The following is a 20634-nucleotide window of genomic DNA, read 5'->3' as shown; positions in this document are numbered from 1 at the left end:
TTGGATCTTTGCCTTCTGTGTGTTTAATTAGTGCAGTTCTGGGATCTCTGGTTCTGCTAGTCTTAGTTTCTGTTTTCAGTTTGATTTTGCTGTCTTCTCTTTGTTTTTTATTAGGAGGTGACCCGTTTTTCTACCCAGTCCTTAGATCTTTCAGGGACCCCCTTCCCCCTATCTATAGGTCTTCGCTTGAGATTAACCTAGGATCGACGGTGGGTCTATTCACAAGGAATGGGTCGCCCGCTCCATCGTAGGGTATCAGTCTAGTTGCTGTGCAGGGTCAGTTTTCCCCCCTCCTACCCTAGTCCTGTGCTGCAGGTACCATAACATTCGACATACCAAGCAATACTCCGAACTGAGTGCCAATTGATGGTAGGTCATGTCCATCAACACTCTATACTTAGCGCCAACCGATGATAGGATATGCTCATCAACACTCTATACTATCATCGGTTGGCGCTAAATATAGACTGTTGATGGCCATGAACTATCATCAATTGGCACTCAGTTCGGAGTATTGCTTGGCATGTTGAATCATCGATTGGCACTCAGTATGGAGAGTAACTGGCATGTCATATCACCGATTGGTGCTCCTTATGGAGCGTGATCAGCATGCCCTATTAGTGATCGGATCTTGATATTGACAGTCCTACCATTCACCAGCCCTCAATATGGAGCGATGCTCCACATGTACTGTCATCGATTAGTGCTTAGTATGTAGTGTTGATCGGTATTTCTAATCATCGATTGGTGACTGGTATGGAGTGTAATCGACATGGTCTATCATCCATCAGCGCTCAGAATGGAGCATTAATGGCATTTCCTACAATCGATTGGCGCTCAGTATGGAGCATGATCGGCATGTCCTACCATGGATTGACGCTTTGCTCAGAGCATTATTGGCATGTCTAATCATCCATCCTATTGGCACTCAGTATGAAGCAAGATTGGCACTTCCTACCATTGATCGGCGCTCAGTAAAGAGCTTGATTAGCATGCCCTACCATGGATTGGCGCTTTGCTTAGAGCATTATCGGCATTTCTAATCATCCATCCTATTGGCACTCAGTATGAAGCAAGATTGGCATTTCCTACCATTGATCGGCACTCAGTAAAGAGCCTGATTAGCATGCCCTACCATTTATTGTCACTCAGTATGGACAGTTAATGGACATGTCCTTTCATCAGTCGGTGATCGGTATAGAGAATTGATGGAGATGTCCTACCATCAATCGACGCTCAATATGGAGCGTTGCTCGGCATGTGCTATCAATCGTCAGCGCTCAGTATGGAGTGTACATCGACATGTCCTATCATCAGTCGTCACTCGCTTTGGAGTGTTGATCGGCGAGTCATACCATCAATTGGCACTCGATGTGAAGAGTTAATTGACATGTCCTACCATTAGTCAATGTTTGGCATGGAGATTTGAGAGAGATGTCCTAACATCGATCTGCGCTCAATAAGAAGCGATGCTCAACATGTACAGGTGCATTTCACAAAATTAGAATATCATCAAAAAGTGAATTTATTTCAGTTCTTCAATACAATAACTGAATCTCCTCTATTCTATAGAGTCATTACACACAGAGTGATCTATGTCACTCACGGGTTTATTTCTGGTAATGCTGATGATTACGGCTTACAGCCAATGAGAACCCAAAAGTCATTATCTCAGTAAATTAGAATACTTTATAACACAAGCCTGAAAAATGATTGTAAAATCTGAAATGTCGTCCTACTGAAACGTATGATCAGTAAATGCCCTCAGTACTTGGTCGGACTCCTTTTGCATCAATTACTGCATCAAAGCGGCGTGGCATGGAGGTGATCAGCCTGTGGCACTGCTGAGGGGTTATGAAAGCCCAGGTTGCTTTGATAGCAGCCTTCAGCTCATCTGCATTGTTGGGTCTGGTGTCTCTCACCTTCCTCTTGACAATACTCCATAGATTCTCTATGGGGTTAAGGTCAGGTGAGTTTGCTGCCAATCAAGCACAGTGATACTGTTGTGTGTACACCAGGTATTGGTACTGCTGGAGAATCCATAAAGCTTGTCGGCAGAGGGAAGCATGAAGAGCATTAAAATGTCCTGGTAGACGGCTGCACTGACTTTGGTCTTGATAAAACACAGTGGACCTACACCAGCAGATGACATGGCTCCCCAAACCATCACTGATTGTGGAGACTTCACACTAGACCTCCAGCATCTTGGATTGTGGCCTCTCCACTCTTCCTCCAGACGCTGGGACCTTGATCTCCAAATGAAATGCAAAATTTACTTTCCTTGTGGAGTGTGTCAGTGACTGCCTTCTGGACATCTGTCAGATCAGCAGTCTTCCCCATGATTGTGGAGCTACTGAAACAGACTAAGGGACCTTTATAAAGACTTAGGAAGCCTTTGCAGGTGCTTTTTGTCAATTATTCTAATTTACCGAGATAATGACTTTTGGGTTTTCATTGGCTGTAAGACATAATCATCAACAATAACACAAATAAACCCGTGAAATAGATCACTCTGTGTGTAATGACTCTATAGAATATATGAATTTCACTTTTTGTATTGAAGAACTGAAATAAATTCACTTTTTGATGATATTCTAATTTTGTGAGAAGCACCTATCATCAATCAGCGCTCAGTATGTAGTGTTTATCAACATTTCTTCCTATCGGATGGTGCTCGGTATGAAGTGTTGATCGGGCATGTCCTACCATCGGTCGACACTTGGTATGAAGTGTGACTGACAGGTCCTACCATCGGTTAGCGCTCAGTATGGAGCATAGATCGGCATGTCCAATCATTGATCAATGCTCAGCATGTCATGGTGATGTGCATTTTTTTATCATTGGTTGGCACTTGTTCTGGACCATTAATCGTCATGTCCTACCATCGATCAATGCTCAGTATGGTGTTGACCGGCATTTCTTATCATCAAATGGCATTCGTTATCGAGTGTTAATTGGCGTGTCCTATTAATCGGCATGTCCTATCATCTATTGGAGTTTGGTAAGGAGCGTGATTACATGACCTATCATTGATTATTGCATGGTTTGGAGCATGATCAGTATTTCTCAGCATGGAGCGTTGATTGGCAAGTTCTATCAACGATTGTTGCTCAGAATGGAGCATTTACTGGCATGTCTTATCATCGATCGGCGATTGGTGTAGAGCGTTGATCGGCATATCCTATCATCAATCGGCGATCAATATGGAGCGTTGATCGATATATCCTATCATCGATTAATATGTTCTATCATCGATCGGTGTTTGGTATGGAGCATAATCGTCATGTCCCATCATCAATTGGTGCACAGTATGGGGCGTTGATTGGTATGTCCAACTATCAATCAGTAGTCAGTATGGACTGTTGATGAATATGTCCTATCATGGATCAGCACTCAGTATGGAGTGTTGATAGATTTGTCATATTGTTCATTGGTGCTCAGAATGGAGAGCGTTTGGAATGTCCTATCATCAACCGACACCCAATATGGAATGTTGATGGACATGACCTACCATCGATTGGCACTCAGTATAGATTGTTGTTCTGCATGTTGTATCATCGATTGGCACTCAGTATGGAGCGTAATCGGCATGTCCTATCTTCCATTGGCACTCGGTATAGAGCATGATTGGCATTTCCTACCACTGATCTGCATTTAGTGTGGAGAACGATTAGCATGTCCTACCATAGGTTGGCACTCGGCATGGTGAGTTGATGGAGATGTCCTACCAATAATCAGCGTTCAATATGGAGTGTTGCTCGGCATGTCCTATCATCGAACAACACTAATTTTGGAGTGTAGTTCGGAATATCATCGGTCGTCACTTAGTATTGAGTGTTGATCGGCATGTCCTACCACCGGTCGATATTCGGTATGGAGTGTTGATGGACATGTTCAATCATTGGTCAGTGCTCGGTATGGAGTGTAATCAGCATATCCTACCATCGGTCACTGTCTGCTATGGATAGTTGTTTGGAATGTCCTACAATCGGTTGGTGCTTGGTTGGGTGGGTATTCTGCCTGTATGACAAGCCTTTTTGTTAAGAGTTTGTCACGATCCATTTTTGGATCTGTGTCAGATCTGGATTCTCATATATAAACTTTTTTCCTTTAAAGCCATCAGGAGTTAATATCAGTTTTTCCCCCAGTGGCCACTGGTGTAATTGCATTGCTAGGTGAGTTTGCTGATGCAGGTGATGACCACTCCCATCTTCCTTTAAAAGGTCACCTGGTGCATCAGCTGACTGTTGGTTATACAGGTCTTTTTGGATACCAACCGTACTGAAGACAGGAGCTTTCTGGTGCAGTGGTGCTTCAGGTGAATGCTGTGATTTGGTGCCTTACTCTGCTGGGCGGTGCATTGCAGCAGAGAAAGCTAAGTGTTGTTTGTCTTACCTTGTCTGTTATTTCTTCCCTCGGTGTTGTATTAGTGCAGTGGTGGGACCAGTGTCCACACTTGCCAATTCCTTACTGAGGGATAGGTGGAGGGCAAGTGAGGGCTGAGGTATCCTGCTCGGCGACGGTTTGAAAGAAGCCGAATAGGGACTTCAGGATAGACCAGGGCACAGCCCTAGGAGAGTGCAGGAGGTGTCCATTCCCTGTTCTCTATCGCAGGGCCCACCATTGTAATTGTGTCCCCGGTGTTCCCTTGTTTGTTTGCTGTTTGGTGACCAACCGATTGTTGGGTCGTGTCACACAGGGCCAGTGTTCTTCTAAATACTTGTTTACCATTCTTTCTGCATAAACACAGGTTTTACCTCCTAGCTTGTACTTATTTCCCCTTCACCCTCTGCAGTGTCCCGGTGGTCTAATCTCCAGGAGATGTCCCCGGCATCCTCTGTCTTCTTCATCTCTCCATAGCTACATGATTTCCGCCTGTGACTCTCAGTGCTCCTTAGTTAAGCTGCAATTAGGCATTTTCCGCACCTAGATTGCAATGACTTGATGGATGATTGCAAGATGATTACCTGAAGATAAAAATGTTCATGTTCTGGCGATACAAAGTGGTGTTGATGTTAATAAAAAGCAAGACGTGCGGTGGTGGCCTCCACGCTGTGCGGTGACCCCTCATTAAATCCTTTCTCAGGGGTACAGGCTGATTCCCAGCAGCGACATGATTGAGGTGCATCCCTCAGTGGTGCCGGATTTTGGTGGAACTGTTGGTAACTTTTTGCAATGGATAGATAAGGAGCAGCACTCTGCAGAACAGCCGGGAATGAGTCAACTCCTGAGCAAATAACCAACATTTGAGCACAGAATGTTAACCCCTCTCTTCCCGCTCACACATACACATCACTGCACAGCATCCTCCAGCAATACACACAGAGAAAAATTCATCAAGAAAAGTGAAACAACATGCAAAATGCCCCAAAAAAAGAAGAAGAAAAATTGAAGCAAGAAAAGACTGTGAGATCTACCTTCATCTGCAGTGTGCTGAGACTTTCTGGAGTCCTCCCGAGATTTGGAAAGGGGACCTGGAGGTCAAGGCGAAAAAAATATATATATAAAAAAAGAAAAAAAAAAGAAAAAATATAATAAGAAAAAAAGAAAAGAAAAAAAGAAGAAAAAAAAGAAAAAGATAAAAAAAATAACCGAGGGAGAGAGAGAAAGGGGGAAAGAGAGAAAGAAAAAAATAGGTTCAAGAAAAGATCACCAAAAACATTTCTTTTTAACATCTGCTCTAATTATCAAAATCAAAAAGCACGTTTATAGGTACAATGACAGCAGGAGGGGACGCTGCGAGCGACGTCCAGGAGAACCTGAGCCGAAGACAAGCGCAAAAATCCTCAATCACTGAAGAGCACAGAAAAAGGGCAAAGACGTCACAAACACCGGTCTGACGCTCCAGATGTGGCCCGACTCCTCCCACTACTCCCGATACGGCTTACTGGCTGGAACCACTCCTCCCATTATTGCATATAACTCCTCCCACTACTCTATGTAACCCCTCCCATTACTGTACATAGCTCCTCCCATCATTCTATGTAACATCTCCCATCATTTTTAATATCCCCTCCCATAACTCTTCCCATTATGTATATGTAACACCTCCCATAATCCCTCCCATTATTCCATAAAACCACTACCCGAACTCCTCACGGTATTCCCTATAACTCCTCCCATTATTCTGGATAGCCACTCCCATAACTCCTCCCATAATTCAATATAATCCTTACCATTATTCTATATAACCCCCTCCCATTATTTTATAACCCCTCCCATTATTCTATATAATCCTGTCTATTATTCAGTGTAATCTCTCCCATTATTTTATAACTCCTCCCATTATTCTATTAAACCCTCCTATTATTCTATGCAACCTCTACCATTATTTTGTAACTCCTCCAATAATTCTATATAACCCCTCCCATTATTTTATAACTCCTTTCAGTATCTTACATAACCCTCCCATTATTATATTTAACCCCTCCCATTATTTTGTAACTCCTCCCATTATTTTATATAACCCTTCCCATTATCCTATAAAACCTCTCCCATTATCCTATAAAACCTCTCCCATTATCCTATATAACATCTCCCATTATTTTATTACTCCTTCAATAATTCTATATAATCCCTTTCATTATTCTATGTAGTCCCTCCCAATATTCTGTATAACTCCTCCCATTATTCCATGTAGCCCCTCACATTATTTTGCATATCTCCTCCCATAATTCTACTCTTTAACTGTGTTTCGCCTTCCTTTCTGTTCTGCCTTTCCTCTCTCCTATCCCCTCTTAGGGCAGCCACCTGTATCGATGTAGGACACTTGTTGGTCACAGATGTGGACATTATGTTTTGGGCTTGTGGGGTTTGTGTTGGCGCCCTAAAAATCCTAATTTCTGGTAGAGGTATGGAGCCAGTCATCTGTGGCAGAATTTCTGAGGCACATGCACAATTCTGTACTCCAGTCGATAGCCGCTTGGCCTCGTCAGGTCAGTGCAGTTACACCAGGTGAGCAGCTGTGTGCATTGTAGCACCACCACTAGAAGTGTCCTTGCAACATCCAGCACCATCTCTAATGTCACTTCTGGTATACGAGTCCCTGAGTGATCAGCGTCTTGGGTCCTAGTGTTGAGCATTTACCCACTGAACCATCGTTATTCCCATGGGTCTGAGCTACGTGTGCTGCCCACGACTGCACTTACCGTCATCTGTTCTCTGGAGGTCTTTAGTCTTCTCACATCACACATCTACCACCTGACTCCATCCTAAACCAGATCTTCTCCTGATAACAGTCATCTCACCTCCATCCTCCTCATTCCTGATGTCCACCATACTCACAGTGTCTTCCTGAATCTCCAGGTCACTCCTCAGATGTGACTTTCTATGACCTCGGTCCTGTGTCAGTGTACCTCAACCACCCTGATCAACCCTCCTGTCCACACTTCCATATTGTTCCAAACACATCCATTTCCCTCCTCACAACCCTTGCACCAGACTTCTCGCCTTTCTTCATGCACTTGGTCTTGTCTCCTCCATTGTTTTTGGGAGACCACCTTGGAACAAAGTTGTACTCTGCTCCACTGGAGAAAAGGGTAGAAGCTTGTTCTCTCGCAGAATTAAGGAAAACACATAAGTCTCACAAGTGCCATCTAACAGAGATAGTGACCTCACAAGCAATGATTGACTCCTGAAGAAGACCATGTCTAAGGTAACACCCAAGTCAGGAACTTGCTTATACAATGCATTTTGGAGTTTTGCTCATCATCAGTAAATAGAAGGTTTGGGCTCCATAATCTCAGTGCCCGTCTGCATCCACCACTATATCACTCATTTATCTGTCTCTACACTCTTCTCGGCCTTCATCTTTCCCTGTCTGATAACTGTTCCTTTTCTTTGGTACATCTCTTGCTATTTGTGGTCTATTACCTTTCCTTGCCATGATATCTCTATTCATCTGGTGTCATCATCTAGTATCCCCCCTATAGTCCTCCTACCAATATTTGCTCTTCACATTCCCTCGATCGATAGTCCTTGCGAAATGTCAAGCTCACAGTCGGCCTCTCACTTGTAGTCTTACTCTACTCACAAGCGATAGTCTTCCCTCCATCCTTCGTCTCCTCCATTTTATCCTTCACAATCTCTCTTCTCCATTCAAAGCTTTGCTTTTCTCAAGTGGAATGTCTCCTGAAGACAGCTTCTGTCCACATGTCCTACTCTGGTGAACACAAGATCTAAACATCTATTGTGATTGACCACTCTGACCTTTCTTTTCGGCCATTGCCAACAGCAGTTCAAGTCTCCAAAACCATCTTACTCATCAAGTAAAGGAGACTACTCCACCTAGAACAGTGACAACTTGACATTGATGACTCAATTGGCTGACAGGTGCCTCTCCCAACTCCTCTGTAATCTGTGCACGTGCTCTGCATAGGGAGAAGATCTACACTTAGATAAATCAGAAGGTTGGCCAACATAGACCTAATCTAAGACCAGCTCTATCCAGAAGAGGTGATGGCCTCCTAGAATCTGGATAAAATCTTCACCTTAGCCAATCTTCGCCTTCCTCTCATATTTCCTAGTGTTCATTTGCCTGGCAAGCTGCCATCCTCCCAGTGCATTCTGATTTACAGTCCAGTGCAATTGTCTGTGCTCCCCAAACCAAGAAGCCGGCGTTCTGCCAAAGTACTCTGTGCCTGGACCAGCCCCGGCAGGAAAGATCTTGTCCCTGGCTTCCATCACTACTCTTCATATCTGCTCCACTTTTGGTAAAATACAACCCAGATGAGAGAAATGTCCAGAGTGGTGGATGGGTGCTGAGGGCGTGCGGCACTGACCACTCATTACACAATGATTATTTCCTGCCTTTGGTAATGTCCGGCTCTACCTCGTCTTCATCTGTTACCCTGAACTATCGGTCCTGTTTCTACATCTCTTAAGAAAACTATTTCATGTTATGGCCGCCTTTCTCTTAGTCGCCCTGTGGCCTCTCACTGTACATTGTACGCTGCCGTCATCAACTTCTATAACGAAATCCATATCCACATCGACAACTAAGTCTCCACTAACAGCTAGTCTGCAGATACTGGTGATGGAGGTGACAAGTGGTCACCAGATACTGATGATGGAGGTGATGGGTGGTCACCAGATACTGATGATGGAGGTGACGAGTGGTCACCAGATACTGGTGATGGAGGTGACGGCCGGTCATCAGATACTGATGATGGATGTGACGAGTGGTCACCAGATACTGATGATGGAGGTGACGAGTGGACACCAGATACTGATGATGGAGGTGACATGCTATCACCAGATACTGATGATGGAGGTGACGAGTGGTCACCAGATACTGATGATGGAGGTGACGAGTGGTCACCAGATACTGATGATGGAGGTGACATGCTGGCACCAGATACTGATGATGGAGGTGACGAGTGGTCACCAGATACTGATGATGGAGGCGATGAGTGGTCACCAGATACTGATGATGGAGGTGACATGCTGGCACCAGATACTGATGATGGAGGCGATGAGTGGTCACCAGATACTGATGATGGAGGTGATGGGTGGTCACTAGATTCTGATAGGATTTACATTTCTATTTTCTTCATTCTCTTCGCATTTTGTTAATCCATAACATTAAACTAGTCTCACTTCTGGTTTTCTTACTTTACCGCATTATTCCCAGACCGGCCTACAACGTTTGCTCAGCCCTGTACTGTAAGTTCACATTTGCAATTAACGTCAACACCCCAATTAAAAAATAGTTGTGCCGCTGTGTAATCTTTAAAGGGAATCTGTCACCCTATTTTTCGCCTATAAGATGCCGGCACCGCCATCAGGGGCTTATTCTATAATGCTGTAGATAAGCCTCCGATGTAACCTGAAAGATAAGAAAAAAGAGTTAGATTATACTCACCCTGGCGTTCGGTCCGATGGGTGTCGCCATCCCGTCCGGCTCCTCCCATATTCTAACCGTGATGTTCTCTTCTTTGCTGCCTGTCGTGACTCCTGCGCAGGTGCACTGCTCTGCCCTGTTGAGGGCAGAGCAAAGTCCTGCAGTGCGCAGGCGCCGGGAGAGGTCCGGCACCTGCGCACTGCAGTATTCTGCTCTGCCCTCAACAGGGCAGAGCAGTGCGCAGGAGCCACGACAGGCAGCAAAGAAGAGAGCGTCACGGTTAGAAGATGGGAGGCGACGAACCACAACACACATCGGACCAAGACCGGACCGCCCCCTGGTGAGTACTGTATAATCTAACTCGTTTTTCTTATCTTTCAGCTTACATCGGGGGCTCATCTACAGCATTACAGAATGCTGTAGATAAGCCTCTGATGTCGGTGCCGGCAGCTGATAGGCGAAAAATAGGGTGACAGATTCCCTTTAAAAAAAACACTACTGTGACGATCAGGAACCATCTTACAGGTTTCTCCATATTTTATTACACAGATCAGACGTCGGATGTTGGACAATTTCATTTTCATTTGAAAAAACTAACTTATTTACAACTTATTAGGGGCGACTGATCTCAAAGAGTGGGAACAGGCTTAACAAAAAGCTGGAAAAGTGAGTGGTTGGGTCAATTTGAAGACTCTGGTCCATCGGCCAGGTCAGTAGTCGGAGGGGAGGTGAATCTCTTACCTTCCAGGTTGCCTGGAGAGGGTTTTGACCACCCCGAGGTTCAGTATTCTACTAAGTGGAATGACTGTATATGAACAGCACATTAGAGAGGCAGAGTCTCCCAGAAGTAAAGATGGTCAGATGTCACCAATCTGGGACAACTGCATCTAAACATTGTGAAAAAATTTCAGAAAAAGGTTCCTTATTGTAAAGACTTTGAATATCCTCCATCTACGTGAAATAATATCATCAAAAGATTTAGAGATTCTGGAAAAATCAAAGTGCACAATGGACAAGGCCAATGGTCAGTATTTGGAGGCTCATTATCTCGATTCCCTCAGGTGGCATTGCAATAAACACAGGCATGATTCGATCATACAAATAACTGCATGGACTCGGGAATAATCCAGGAATCATTGTCTGTGAACAATCTACAAATGAAGGTTACAGCTCCATGCAAAGAATTAGCCATAGACAAGTACAATTCAGAAACGATGCCATCTTCTCTGCGCCAAAGCTCATTGCTAGAGGTAAAAATGGAAAACTGTTCTGTGGTCAGAGGAAAGTGAAATTCATTCTGGAATCTCCATACGCCATGTCCTGCAGACTCAGGAAGAGCAGAACCATCCAGCTTGTTGTCGACAAGAGAGACTCTCCAGCTTGTTATCGAGGAGAGGGAGCATCCACCTTGTTATCGAGAGGGAGCATTCACATTCTCATCAAGGAGAGGAAGCATCCACCTTGTTATCGAGAGAGAGCATCCACATTCTCATCAAGGAGAGGAAGCATCCACCTTGTTATCGAGAGAGAGCATCCACATTCTCATCCATCAAGGAGAGGGAGCATCCACATTCTCATCAAGGAGAGGAAGCATCCACCTTGTTATCGAGAGGGAGCATCCACATTCTCATCAAGGAGAGGAAGCATCCACCTTGTTATCAAGAGGAAGCATCCATATTCTCATCAAGGAGAGGAAGCATCCACCTTGTTATCGAGAGAGAGCATCCACATTCTCATCAAGGAGAGGAAGCATCCACCTTGTTATCGAGAGAGAGCATCCACATTCTCATCCATCAAGGAGAGGGAGCATCCACATTCTCATCAAGGAGAGGAAGCATCCACCTTGTTATCGAGAGAGAGCATCCACATTCTCATCAAGGAGAGGAAGCATCCACCTTGTTATCGAGAGAGAGCATCCACATTCTCATCCATCAAGGAGAGGGAGCATCCACATTCTCATCAAGGAGAGGAAGCATCCACCTTGTTATCGAGAGGGAGCATCCACATTCTCATCAAGGAGAGGAAGCATCCACCTTGTTATCAAGAGGAAGCATCCATATTCTCATCAAGGAGAGGAAGCATCCACCTTGTTATCGAGAGAGAGCATCCACATTCTCATCAAGGAGAGGGAGCATCCACATTCTTATCAAGGAGAGGAAGCATCCACCTTGTTATCGACAAGAGAGACTATCCAGCTTGTTATCAAGGAGAGGGAGCATCCACCTTGTTATCAAGGAGAGGGAGAATCCACCTTGTTATCAAGGAGAGGGAGCATCCACCTTGTTATCAAGGAGAGAGAACATCCACCTTGTTATCAAGGAGAGGGAACATCCACCTTGTTATCAAGGAGAGGGAACATCCACCTTGTTATCAAGGAGAGGGAACATCCACCTTGTTATCAAGGAGAGGGAACATCCACCTTGTTATCAAGGAGAGGCACCATCCACCTTGTTATCAAGAAGTGGCACCATCCACGTTGTTATCAGTGCACAGTTCACATCTCTGATGCATTGGGGGCATTAATGCCTATGGCAGGGGCAGCTCACACAAGAGGCGTCGTCAATGCTGAGCATTATATAAGTAAATTAGAATAAAATCTGCTCCATCCAGAAAACGTCTATTTCAGCAAAGACCTTGTTTATGTCAGAAGGTCAGGCCTCATTTGGAATACTGTGTCCAGTTCTGGAATGTATAAGAGAAGCATAGAGTCTAGATCACAAATTAATTACCCCCTCTACTCCTCCTTGGTCAGGCCTCATCTGGAATACTGTGTCCAGTTCTGGACTCTACATTTTAAAAAAGACATCAGCAAACTGGAGCAAATTCAGAAAAGAGCGACCAGTATGGTGACCGGTCTGCAAACCCTGTCTTCTTTTAAAAAAGACATTGAAAAAACGGAGCAAGTTCAGAGAAGAGCAATCAGGATGGTGAGCAGACTGCAAAGTATGTCCTACAAGGAACGGTTAAAAGATCTGGGAATATTTAGCTGCAAAAAAGAAGACTGAGAGGAGACTTAATAACAGTCTACAAATAACTCAAGGGCTGTCACAGTGTAGAGGGATCATCTTTATTCTCATTTGCACAAGGAAAGACTAGAAGCAATGGGATGAAACTGAATGGGAGGAGACACAGATTAGATATTAGAAAAAAACTTTTTAACAGTGAGGGTGATCAATGAGTGGAACAGGCTGCCACAAGAGGTGGTGAGTTGTCCTTCAATGGAAGTCTTCAATCAAAGGCTGGAGAGACATCTGTCTGAGATGATTCAGTGACTCCTGCATTGAGCAGAGGGTTGGACACGATGACTCTGGAGGTCCCAATGACCCTGGAGGTCCCTTCCAACTCTGACATTCTATGACAATGATAAATTACATCCTGCATCCACCACAGCAGCATGGTTTGGCAGTAGAAGAGTTTGGTGATGAACCTGCTGTCTGCAGATCGGACATTTCATCAATAGAAAACATTTTGCACATTTATGAAAGGAAAAATCTAGCAAAGATCCTGAACTGTTGAGCAGCAAGAACCTGAAATCAGTCAAAAAGGGGAAAATGTTCCTCTCCCCAAACTCCAGCAATTACTCACTTCTCAGACATTGGTGTAAGAAGAAGAGGGGAAGCTGCACAATCAGGAACAAGGCCCTTGAACAATGGTGGACACAGCCGAGGCACAATGGCAGAGACAGCCCAGGAATAATGGTGGACACGGCTCAGGCACATTTATGGACACGACCCAAGCACAATAGTGGACATGGCTGAGGCCCAATGGCAGAAACAGCCTGGGCACAATGGTGGACACGGCTGAGGTACAATGGTGGACATGGCTGAGGCACAATGGCAGAAACAGCCTGGGCACAATAGTGGACACGGCTGAGGCACAATGGTGGACATGGCTGAGGCACAATGGCAGAGACAGCCTGGGGACAATGGTGGACACGGCTGAGGCACAATGGCAGAAACAGCCTGGGCACCATGGTGTACACAGCTCGGGCACAATGGTGGAGACTGCCCGGGAACAATGCTGGACACAGCTGGGGCACAATGGTGGAGACAGCCTGGGCACAATGCTGGACATGGCTGAGGCACAATGGTAGATACGGCCTGGGCACAATGGTGGACATGGCTGAGGTACAGTGGTAGATACGGCTGAGGCACAATGGTGGACACAGCACGGGCACAATGGTGGAGACTGCCCGGGCACAATGCTGGACACAGCTGGGGCACAATGGTGGAGACAGCCTGGGCACAATGCTGGACATGGCTGAGGCACAATGGTAGATACGGCCTGGGCACAATGGTGGACATGGTTGAGGTACAGTGGTAGATACGGTTGAGGCACAAAGGTGGACACAGCACGGGCACAATGGTGGAGACTGCCCGGGCACAATGCTGGACACAGCTGGGGCACAATGGTGGAGACAGCCTGGGCACAATGGTGGACATGGCTGAGGTACAGTGGTAGATACGGCTGAGGCACAATGGTGGACACAGCACGGGCACAATGGCGGACATGGCAGAGGCACAATGCTGGACACAGCTCGGGCACAATGGTGGAGACAGCCTGGGCACAATGGTGGAGACAGCCTGGGCACAATGGTGGACACAGCACGGGCACAATGGTGGACATGGCTGAGGCACATTGGCACAGACAGCTTGGGCACAATGTTCTCAGATGCGTTGCTGCAATCAATTTCTACATGATTTAATGTTTACAAATGAAATGGAAAAATGACCAATGTTGAACTTCCGATCTGTTCTCAGTTCTGAGCGACATAATACGAAGATAAGAGGTTTCAAGTTCATGGTATTCTGGTATATTTACATTCTGTACTGCTGACCAAATTTTTCTGCCTATATTTCCCCTCTGTGGCTTCTATTCACACACTGGAGCTCCTTCCTCCTGTAATGTAGGGGGGGGGGGTGTGCTGACAGGAGACCCCCCAGGCTGCTGATTCCTAACTACAGGACCCTCTCTTTTTTCTCTCCTCTATGATGAAACAAAGAGTAATAATCCATCCTGAGGCTTGTGTGCTCTATTTTCTATGTGTGAACATCATCATTGAAGATTTTTCTTTAGTATTTGTTCCTGTTTTTTTTATTTTTTAAATATTCAAAGCTTTCTCTTTTACTGCTTTTTTTATTGTCTCTCTGTTTATCTTGCATAGTATTGCCTGCTTTGGTTTTGTGCTAATTGCTTAATTATTCAAAGAGGCCAATTGGTGCTAGACCCTGGCAGAGACTTCCTATATCTTCAGATCAGGCCAGGGATAGCACATGCGCTGGGTCACATGTGCTGGGTCACCTGCCCTGGGTCACGTGCGCTGGGTCACCTGCCCTGGGTCACGTGCGCTGGGTCACATGCGCTGGGTCACATGCACTGGGTCACCTGCCCTGGGTCACGTGCGCTGGGTCACCTGCCCTGGGTCACATGCGCTGGGTCACCTGCCCTGGGTCACGTGCACTGGGTCACCTGCCCTGGGTCACCTGCGCTGGGTAACCTGCCCTGGGTCACGTGTGCCGGGTCACCTGCCCTGGGTCACGTGCGCTGGGTCACCTGCCCTGGGTCACATGCGCTGGGTCACCTGCCCTGGGTCACCTGCCCTGGGTCACGTGCGCTGGGTCACCTGCCCTGGGTCACGTGCGCTGGGTCACATGCGCTGGGTCACATGCACTGGGTCACCTGCCCTGGGTCACGTGCGCTGGGTCACCTGCCCTGGGTCACATGCGCTGGGTCACCTGCCCTGGGTCACGTGCACTGGGTCACCTGCCCTGGGTCACCTGCGCTGGGTAACCTGCCCTGGGTCACGTGTGCCGGGTCACCTGCCCTGGGTCACGTGCGCTGGGTCACCTGCCCTGGGTCACATGCGCTGGGTCACCTGCCCTGGGTTACGTGCGCTGGGTCACGTGCACTGGGTCACCTGCCCTGGGTCACCTGCGCTGGGTCACATGCGCTGGGTCACGTGCACTGTGTCACCTGCCCTGGGTCACGTGCACAATACTTTTTTAAGGCTGTGTGCCCACATAGCGATTTTTAAGCATTTTGGCCGCGATTTTCGGCGCGAAAACGTTTAAAAATCTTGTACAGAACGCCCCCCATGCATTCCTATGGCATTACGCACATGCTGTGCTAATGCTGCGCTTTTTTCCGCGGCGGAATCGCATCGCGGAAAAAATCGCAGCATGGTCATTCTTTTGTGCGGAATCGCAAAGAATTGCCGCGATTCCGCACCCATAGGAATGCATGAGAATCGCTTACTTCCCGCATGTGGTTATGCCCACCATGCGGGAAGCTAAGCATCTCATGTGCGGTTGGTACACACAGTGTGGAGGAGAGGAGACTGTCCTCCGGGCCCTGGGTACCATACCCCTGTAACAAAAAGAATAAAAAATCGCGGTATATTTACCTTCCGACGTCCTGCGCTGCATTCCCGGCCTCAGCGTTCCCAGTAATGCCTTGCAGCAAAGACCTGTAATGACGTAGTCTCGCGTGACTCTCGCGCTCTCGTGAGATCGCTATAGCAACGCGAGACTATGTCATCACAGGTCTCGCAAGGCATCGCTGGGAACGGGAGCGTCGCTGAGGCTGCGCGGGACGTCGGAAGGTAAATATACCCCGATTTATTTATTTTTTTATCTTTTTTAACATCCTATCTTTTACTATTGATGCCGCATAGGCGGCCTCAATAGTAAAAATCTGGTCACACTTGTCAAACACTATGTTTGACGAGTGTGACCAACCTGTCAATCACTTTCCAAGCGAGGCTTCAAATCGCTTGGAAAGTGCTTGAGAAAATCGCGGCAAAAACGCGAACAGAATCGTGGTAAAATCGCGCGGAAAAAACCACGCGATTTCTGGGAAGGAGTCCGGTTTTTGGTGTGCGTTTTAACACGCAATGTGGGCACATAGCCTAAATGTATTCTGCAGTTATACATGGCAGTTGGGCAGGAGACAGGTAGCTGCACCAGACATACCAACAAACATGCTTCTTGGTCAGCTGTATAACATTATGTATTTGTCACATCACTCTGCTTCATATATGTTCTATCTTCTGCTTTCTCTCACCTCTCCTGCCTTCCTACACATTCTGTGCACTCTCTCCATATCAGCCCCTCTCTTCTCTCCTCTCCCTCTGAGGCACTACTAACATTTCTCACCCACTCCAAACCATCCACTACCACCATACAGCACTCAAAACGTTCATACAAATCATTGCATCACCTACGCTTTCTCTTTTTTCTCCTCCTAGTCGCTGGTGACATCTCACCCAACACTGGAACTCCCACACTAGTATACATAACTCTCTTCCAGATGTAAATACAGCTCTGCTCTGGGAAAAATTAAGAAACCACCACATCCAAACCCTGTCATGGCCGCCCAATCTCCAGACCTGAGACCCATTGAAAACCTCTGGAATGTAATAAAGGATGATGGATAGTCACAAGCCATCAGACAAAGAACTGCTTACATTATTGTTCCAGAAGCCGTGTGAGAGACTGGTGGAAAGCAGCCAAGACGCAGGAAAGCTGGGATTAACAATCATGGTTATTCCACAAAATATTGATCTCTGAACTCTTCCTGAGGTAAAACATTAGTATTGTTGTTTCTAAATTATTATGAACCAGTTTTCTTTGCATTATTTGAGGTCTGAAAGCCCTGGGTTTTTTTTTTTAAATTTTGACCATTTTCTTTATCAGAAAAAAAATACAAAATTAATTGCTTGGAAATTCGGAGACATGTTGTCAGAAGTTTATAGACTAAAAGAACAATTTACATTTTAGTAAAAAATATAAAGAGAAAAATCAGACAAACTGAATATTTCAAAGTGGTCTCTTAATTTTTGCCAGAGCTGTAGAAACCTTCCTAATCTTATTTATATTCAGTTCATGCCCTCTCCTACCTTTTTTAATTGTGCCCTCTGGAACACACGGTCAGCATGTAACAAACTAACTTACAGTCACAATTTTTTCCTAATTCCCTTAATCTTCTAGCTCTTACAGAAATCTGGATCCAGCAGTCAGACACCACCACTGTTGGTGCTCTCTCGTTTGGTGGGCTGAAATTTTTTAATACCACCAGACTTGAGAACAGACAAGGTGGAGGTGTTTGTCTGCTCCTTTCATCACAATGTGCTTTTCCAGGTCATCTCCCCGATACCTTCACTTATGCTTCCTTCCTCTGAAGTCCACACTGTTAGACTCTTCAAACCTTTCTCCCTGCGAGTGGCGGTTGTGTATCACCCTCCACGCTCCTCCCGTCAGTGCTTGGATCACTTTGCCACCTGGCTTCCTCACTTTCTGTCATGCGACGTTCCCACTCTCATCATGGGACACTTTAATATCCCCATCGATGATCCTCTTTCCCAATCTGCCTCTAATCTACTTTCTCTAACCTCCTAATTTAGACTCTCTCACAGTTTACTAACTCTCCGATGCTTGAAGATGGGAATGCTCTGGACTTGGCCTTCTCCCGGCTCTCCTCACTGCAAGACTTTACTAACTTGCCTCTCCTGATCTCTGACCACAACCTTTTTTCCTCCTCTGTCAAGAACTGTCTCCACACCCAGGATCCTCCACTTACCAAACTTATAGGAATACACGTACCATTAACACCCAGCAGCTTATGTACAATCTACATTCATCTTTAGCTCACATCTCTTTCCTCTTCTGTCCAAACTCAGCTTTGTCACACTACAATAATACATTGCAGACCACCCTGGATGAAGCAGCACCTGCTACACACAGAAAGACCCAACACAGACGATGGTGACCCTGGCATACGAAGAAAACATGCTTTCTTCAGCGTTCCTCAAGGTTGGCTGAGTGTCAGTGGAGAAAATTGCTTTTAGTAGAAGACTTCATCCACTATTAGTTCATGCTCAAAACTTAAAACTCTGACCTTCATCTGGCCAAACAATCCTACTTCACCACCCTCATCACTTCACTAACAATCCAAAACGACTTTTTGAAACCCTAAACTTCCTCCTGAATCTTAAATCACAGGCCCCCATCACAAACCTCAGCGATGAGGATCTGGTCACTCATTTCCTAGAAAAAGTCAACCATATCTGTTGTGAGTTCATTTTCCCCTTCATTACTGAGGCCCGAGGAACTCCCTCTTCTGGTAAAGAAAGGTAGTGAGCCTGATTGTCAAACACCTGAGGCTGATGATTGTGACTGGCTGAGTGGAGTTACGGACTGGATATAATGCTGCCGACGCCCTTCTGCCCTGCGGGTTATTTCTCTGTGGGATCCTTGGAGACCAGTCTGAATTCCTGCTCCTCCAAAGCTAAGTTTGCTGCTCGGCCTTTTGCATTTGTGCTTTGACTTTGTTTTGCTGTGTTTTTCTGGATTTCTGCCATTCCCTGCTGGGGTGTGCTGAATTCATTTAGCTCTGTCTTCTGAAAATACCTGAGTGCTGATTCAGTTTTTGAAGCCTAGCTGCTTCAGGGCCTTTTTCATATCAGCTGGTTGGCTTATGTCTTTGATAGGGTTTTGGCAGATTGCAGACAGCAGCCTTCCTGTCCTTTCCTATCTAGGTAGTTTTGGGGCCCCGTCTTTGCTCAGTCTATCTTTCTGTCTGTGTTAGTATTTTCATCTTGCTTCACCGTCATTATATGTTGGGGGCTGCCTATTGCTTTGGGGTCTGCTCTGGGGCAGTTTAGATTTCCCCTTTCTTTCTTTAGGCCTATGTATCCCTCCGGCTGTGATCGAGGGGTCTAGGGCATCGTAGGAACCCCCCACGGCTACTGCTAGTTGTGTTGATAGGTTCAGGGGTCTGCAATCTGATAGTTGCCAACTTCTCTGGTTTTCTGGACTTAGCTTGTATTTCTGCTTTTGCCTCCTACGGTGACTCATTCATAACACATATCCATGAGGACATTTGTGCCCAATTTCCTCCGTGCCTGGAACCCCTTCCCTGTCGCACTTCAAGCACACTTGCCATCTTGGAGCTTGTTACAGAAGAAGTTACCCAGCTCCTTGCTTCTCCTTGGCGAACAACCTGCACCAGTGACAATATTCCTTAACATCTCCTACAGTCTCTCTCACCTGTTTTCACCACTCACCTAACTAAAATATTTAAGCTTTCTTTCTTTCTTCTGGTATCTTTCCCTCCTCATTTAAACATGCCATCATAACCCTTTTACTTAAACAACCATCCCTTAACCAGAACTGTGTTGCTAGCTATAGACCTGTCTCTAATCTTCCCTTCATCTGTAAACTCCTGTAACGCTTGTTCCACTCCCGTCTAATCCGCTATCTCTCGGATCACTCTCTTCTTGACCCTCTACAATCCGGTTTCCTCTCTTTACTCTACCGAAATTGCACTCACTAAAGTCTCTAATGATCTATTAACAGCTAAATCTAATGGTCACTACTCCTTGCTAAATCTCCTGGATCTCTTTGCTACATTTGTCACTGTGGATCACCAGCTCCTCACTATGCTCCGCTCTATAGGCCTCAAGGACAACGTTCTCTCCTGGTTCTCCACCTCAATCTGACCGCTCTCCTACACTGTATCTTTTGATGGCTCTTACTCCTCTCCTCATCCCCTTACTCTCGGGGTTCCTCAGGGCTTGTCCTAGGCCCCCTCCTCTCCTCTGTATACACCGCCCCTACTGGACAATCAGTAGATTTGGGTTCCAGTATCCTCTCTATGCTGACGACACCCAATTATACACTTCTTCCCCTGACATCACCCCCACTCTAATACAAAATACCAAGGATTGTTCGTTCACTGTCTCTAACATTATGTCTTCCCTGTATCTGACACTAAATATTTCCAAAACTGAACTT

At 45.9% G+C, this 20634-nt stretch overlaps 1 protein-coding gene across 3 annotated transcripts in view; it reads right to left on the bottom strand.

Annotated features, from left to right (window-relative positions):
* NLGN2 (neuroligin 2) overlaps window positions 1–20634 on the bottom strand; it is a 297004-nt gene that overhangs the window by 87629 nt on the left and 188741 nt on the right. For 2 of the 3 annotated variants that reach the window (XM_073572928.1, XM_073572935.1), the window contains exon 3: window positions 5418–5474. The exons of the other annotated variant lie outside the window; for it this stretch is intronic. In XM_073572928.1, coding sequence (XP_073429029.1) covers window positions 5418–5474 — 57 coding nt within the window. The remainder of the gene's footprint in view (window positions 1–5417; window positions 5475–20634) is intronic. 3 annotated transcript variants of the gene reach the window in all.

The sequence above is a fragment of the Dendrobates tinctorius genome, unplaced genomic scaffold (genome assembly GCF_039654945.1).
Source record: "Dendrobates tinctorius isolate UK_male_01 unplaced genomic scaffold, ASM3965494v1 ptg000002l, whole genome shotgun sequence".
NCBI classification, from domain to species: Eukaryota; Metazoa; Chordata; class Amphibia; order Anura; family Dendrobatidae; genus Dendrobates; species Dendrobates tinctorius.
This window is presented reverse-complemented; position numbering and strand designations above follow the sequence as displayed.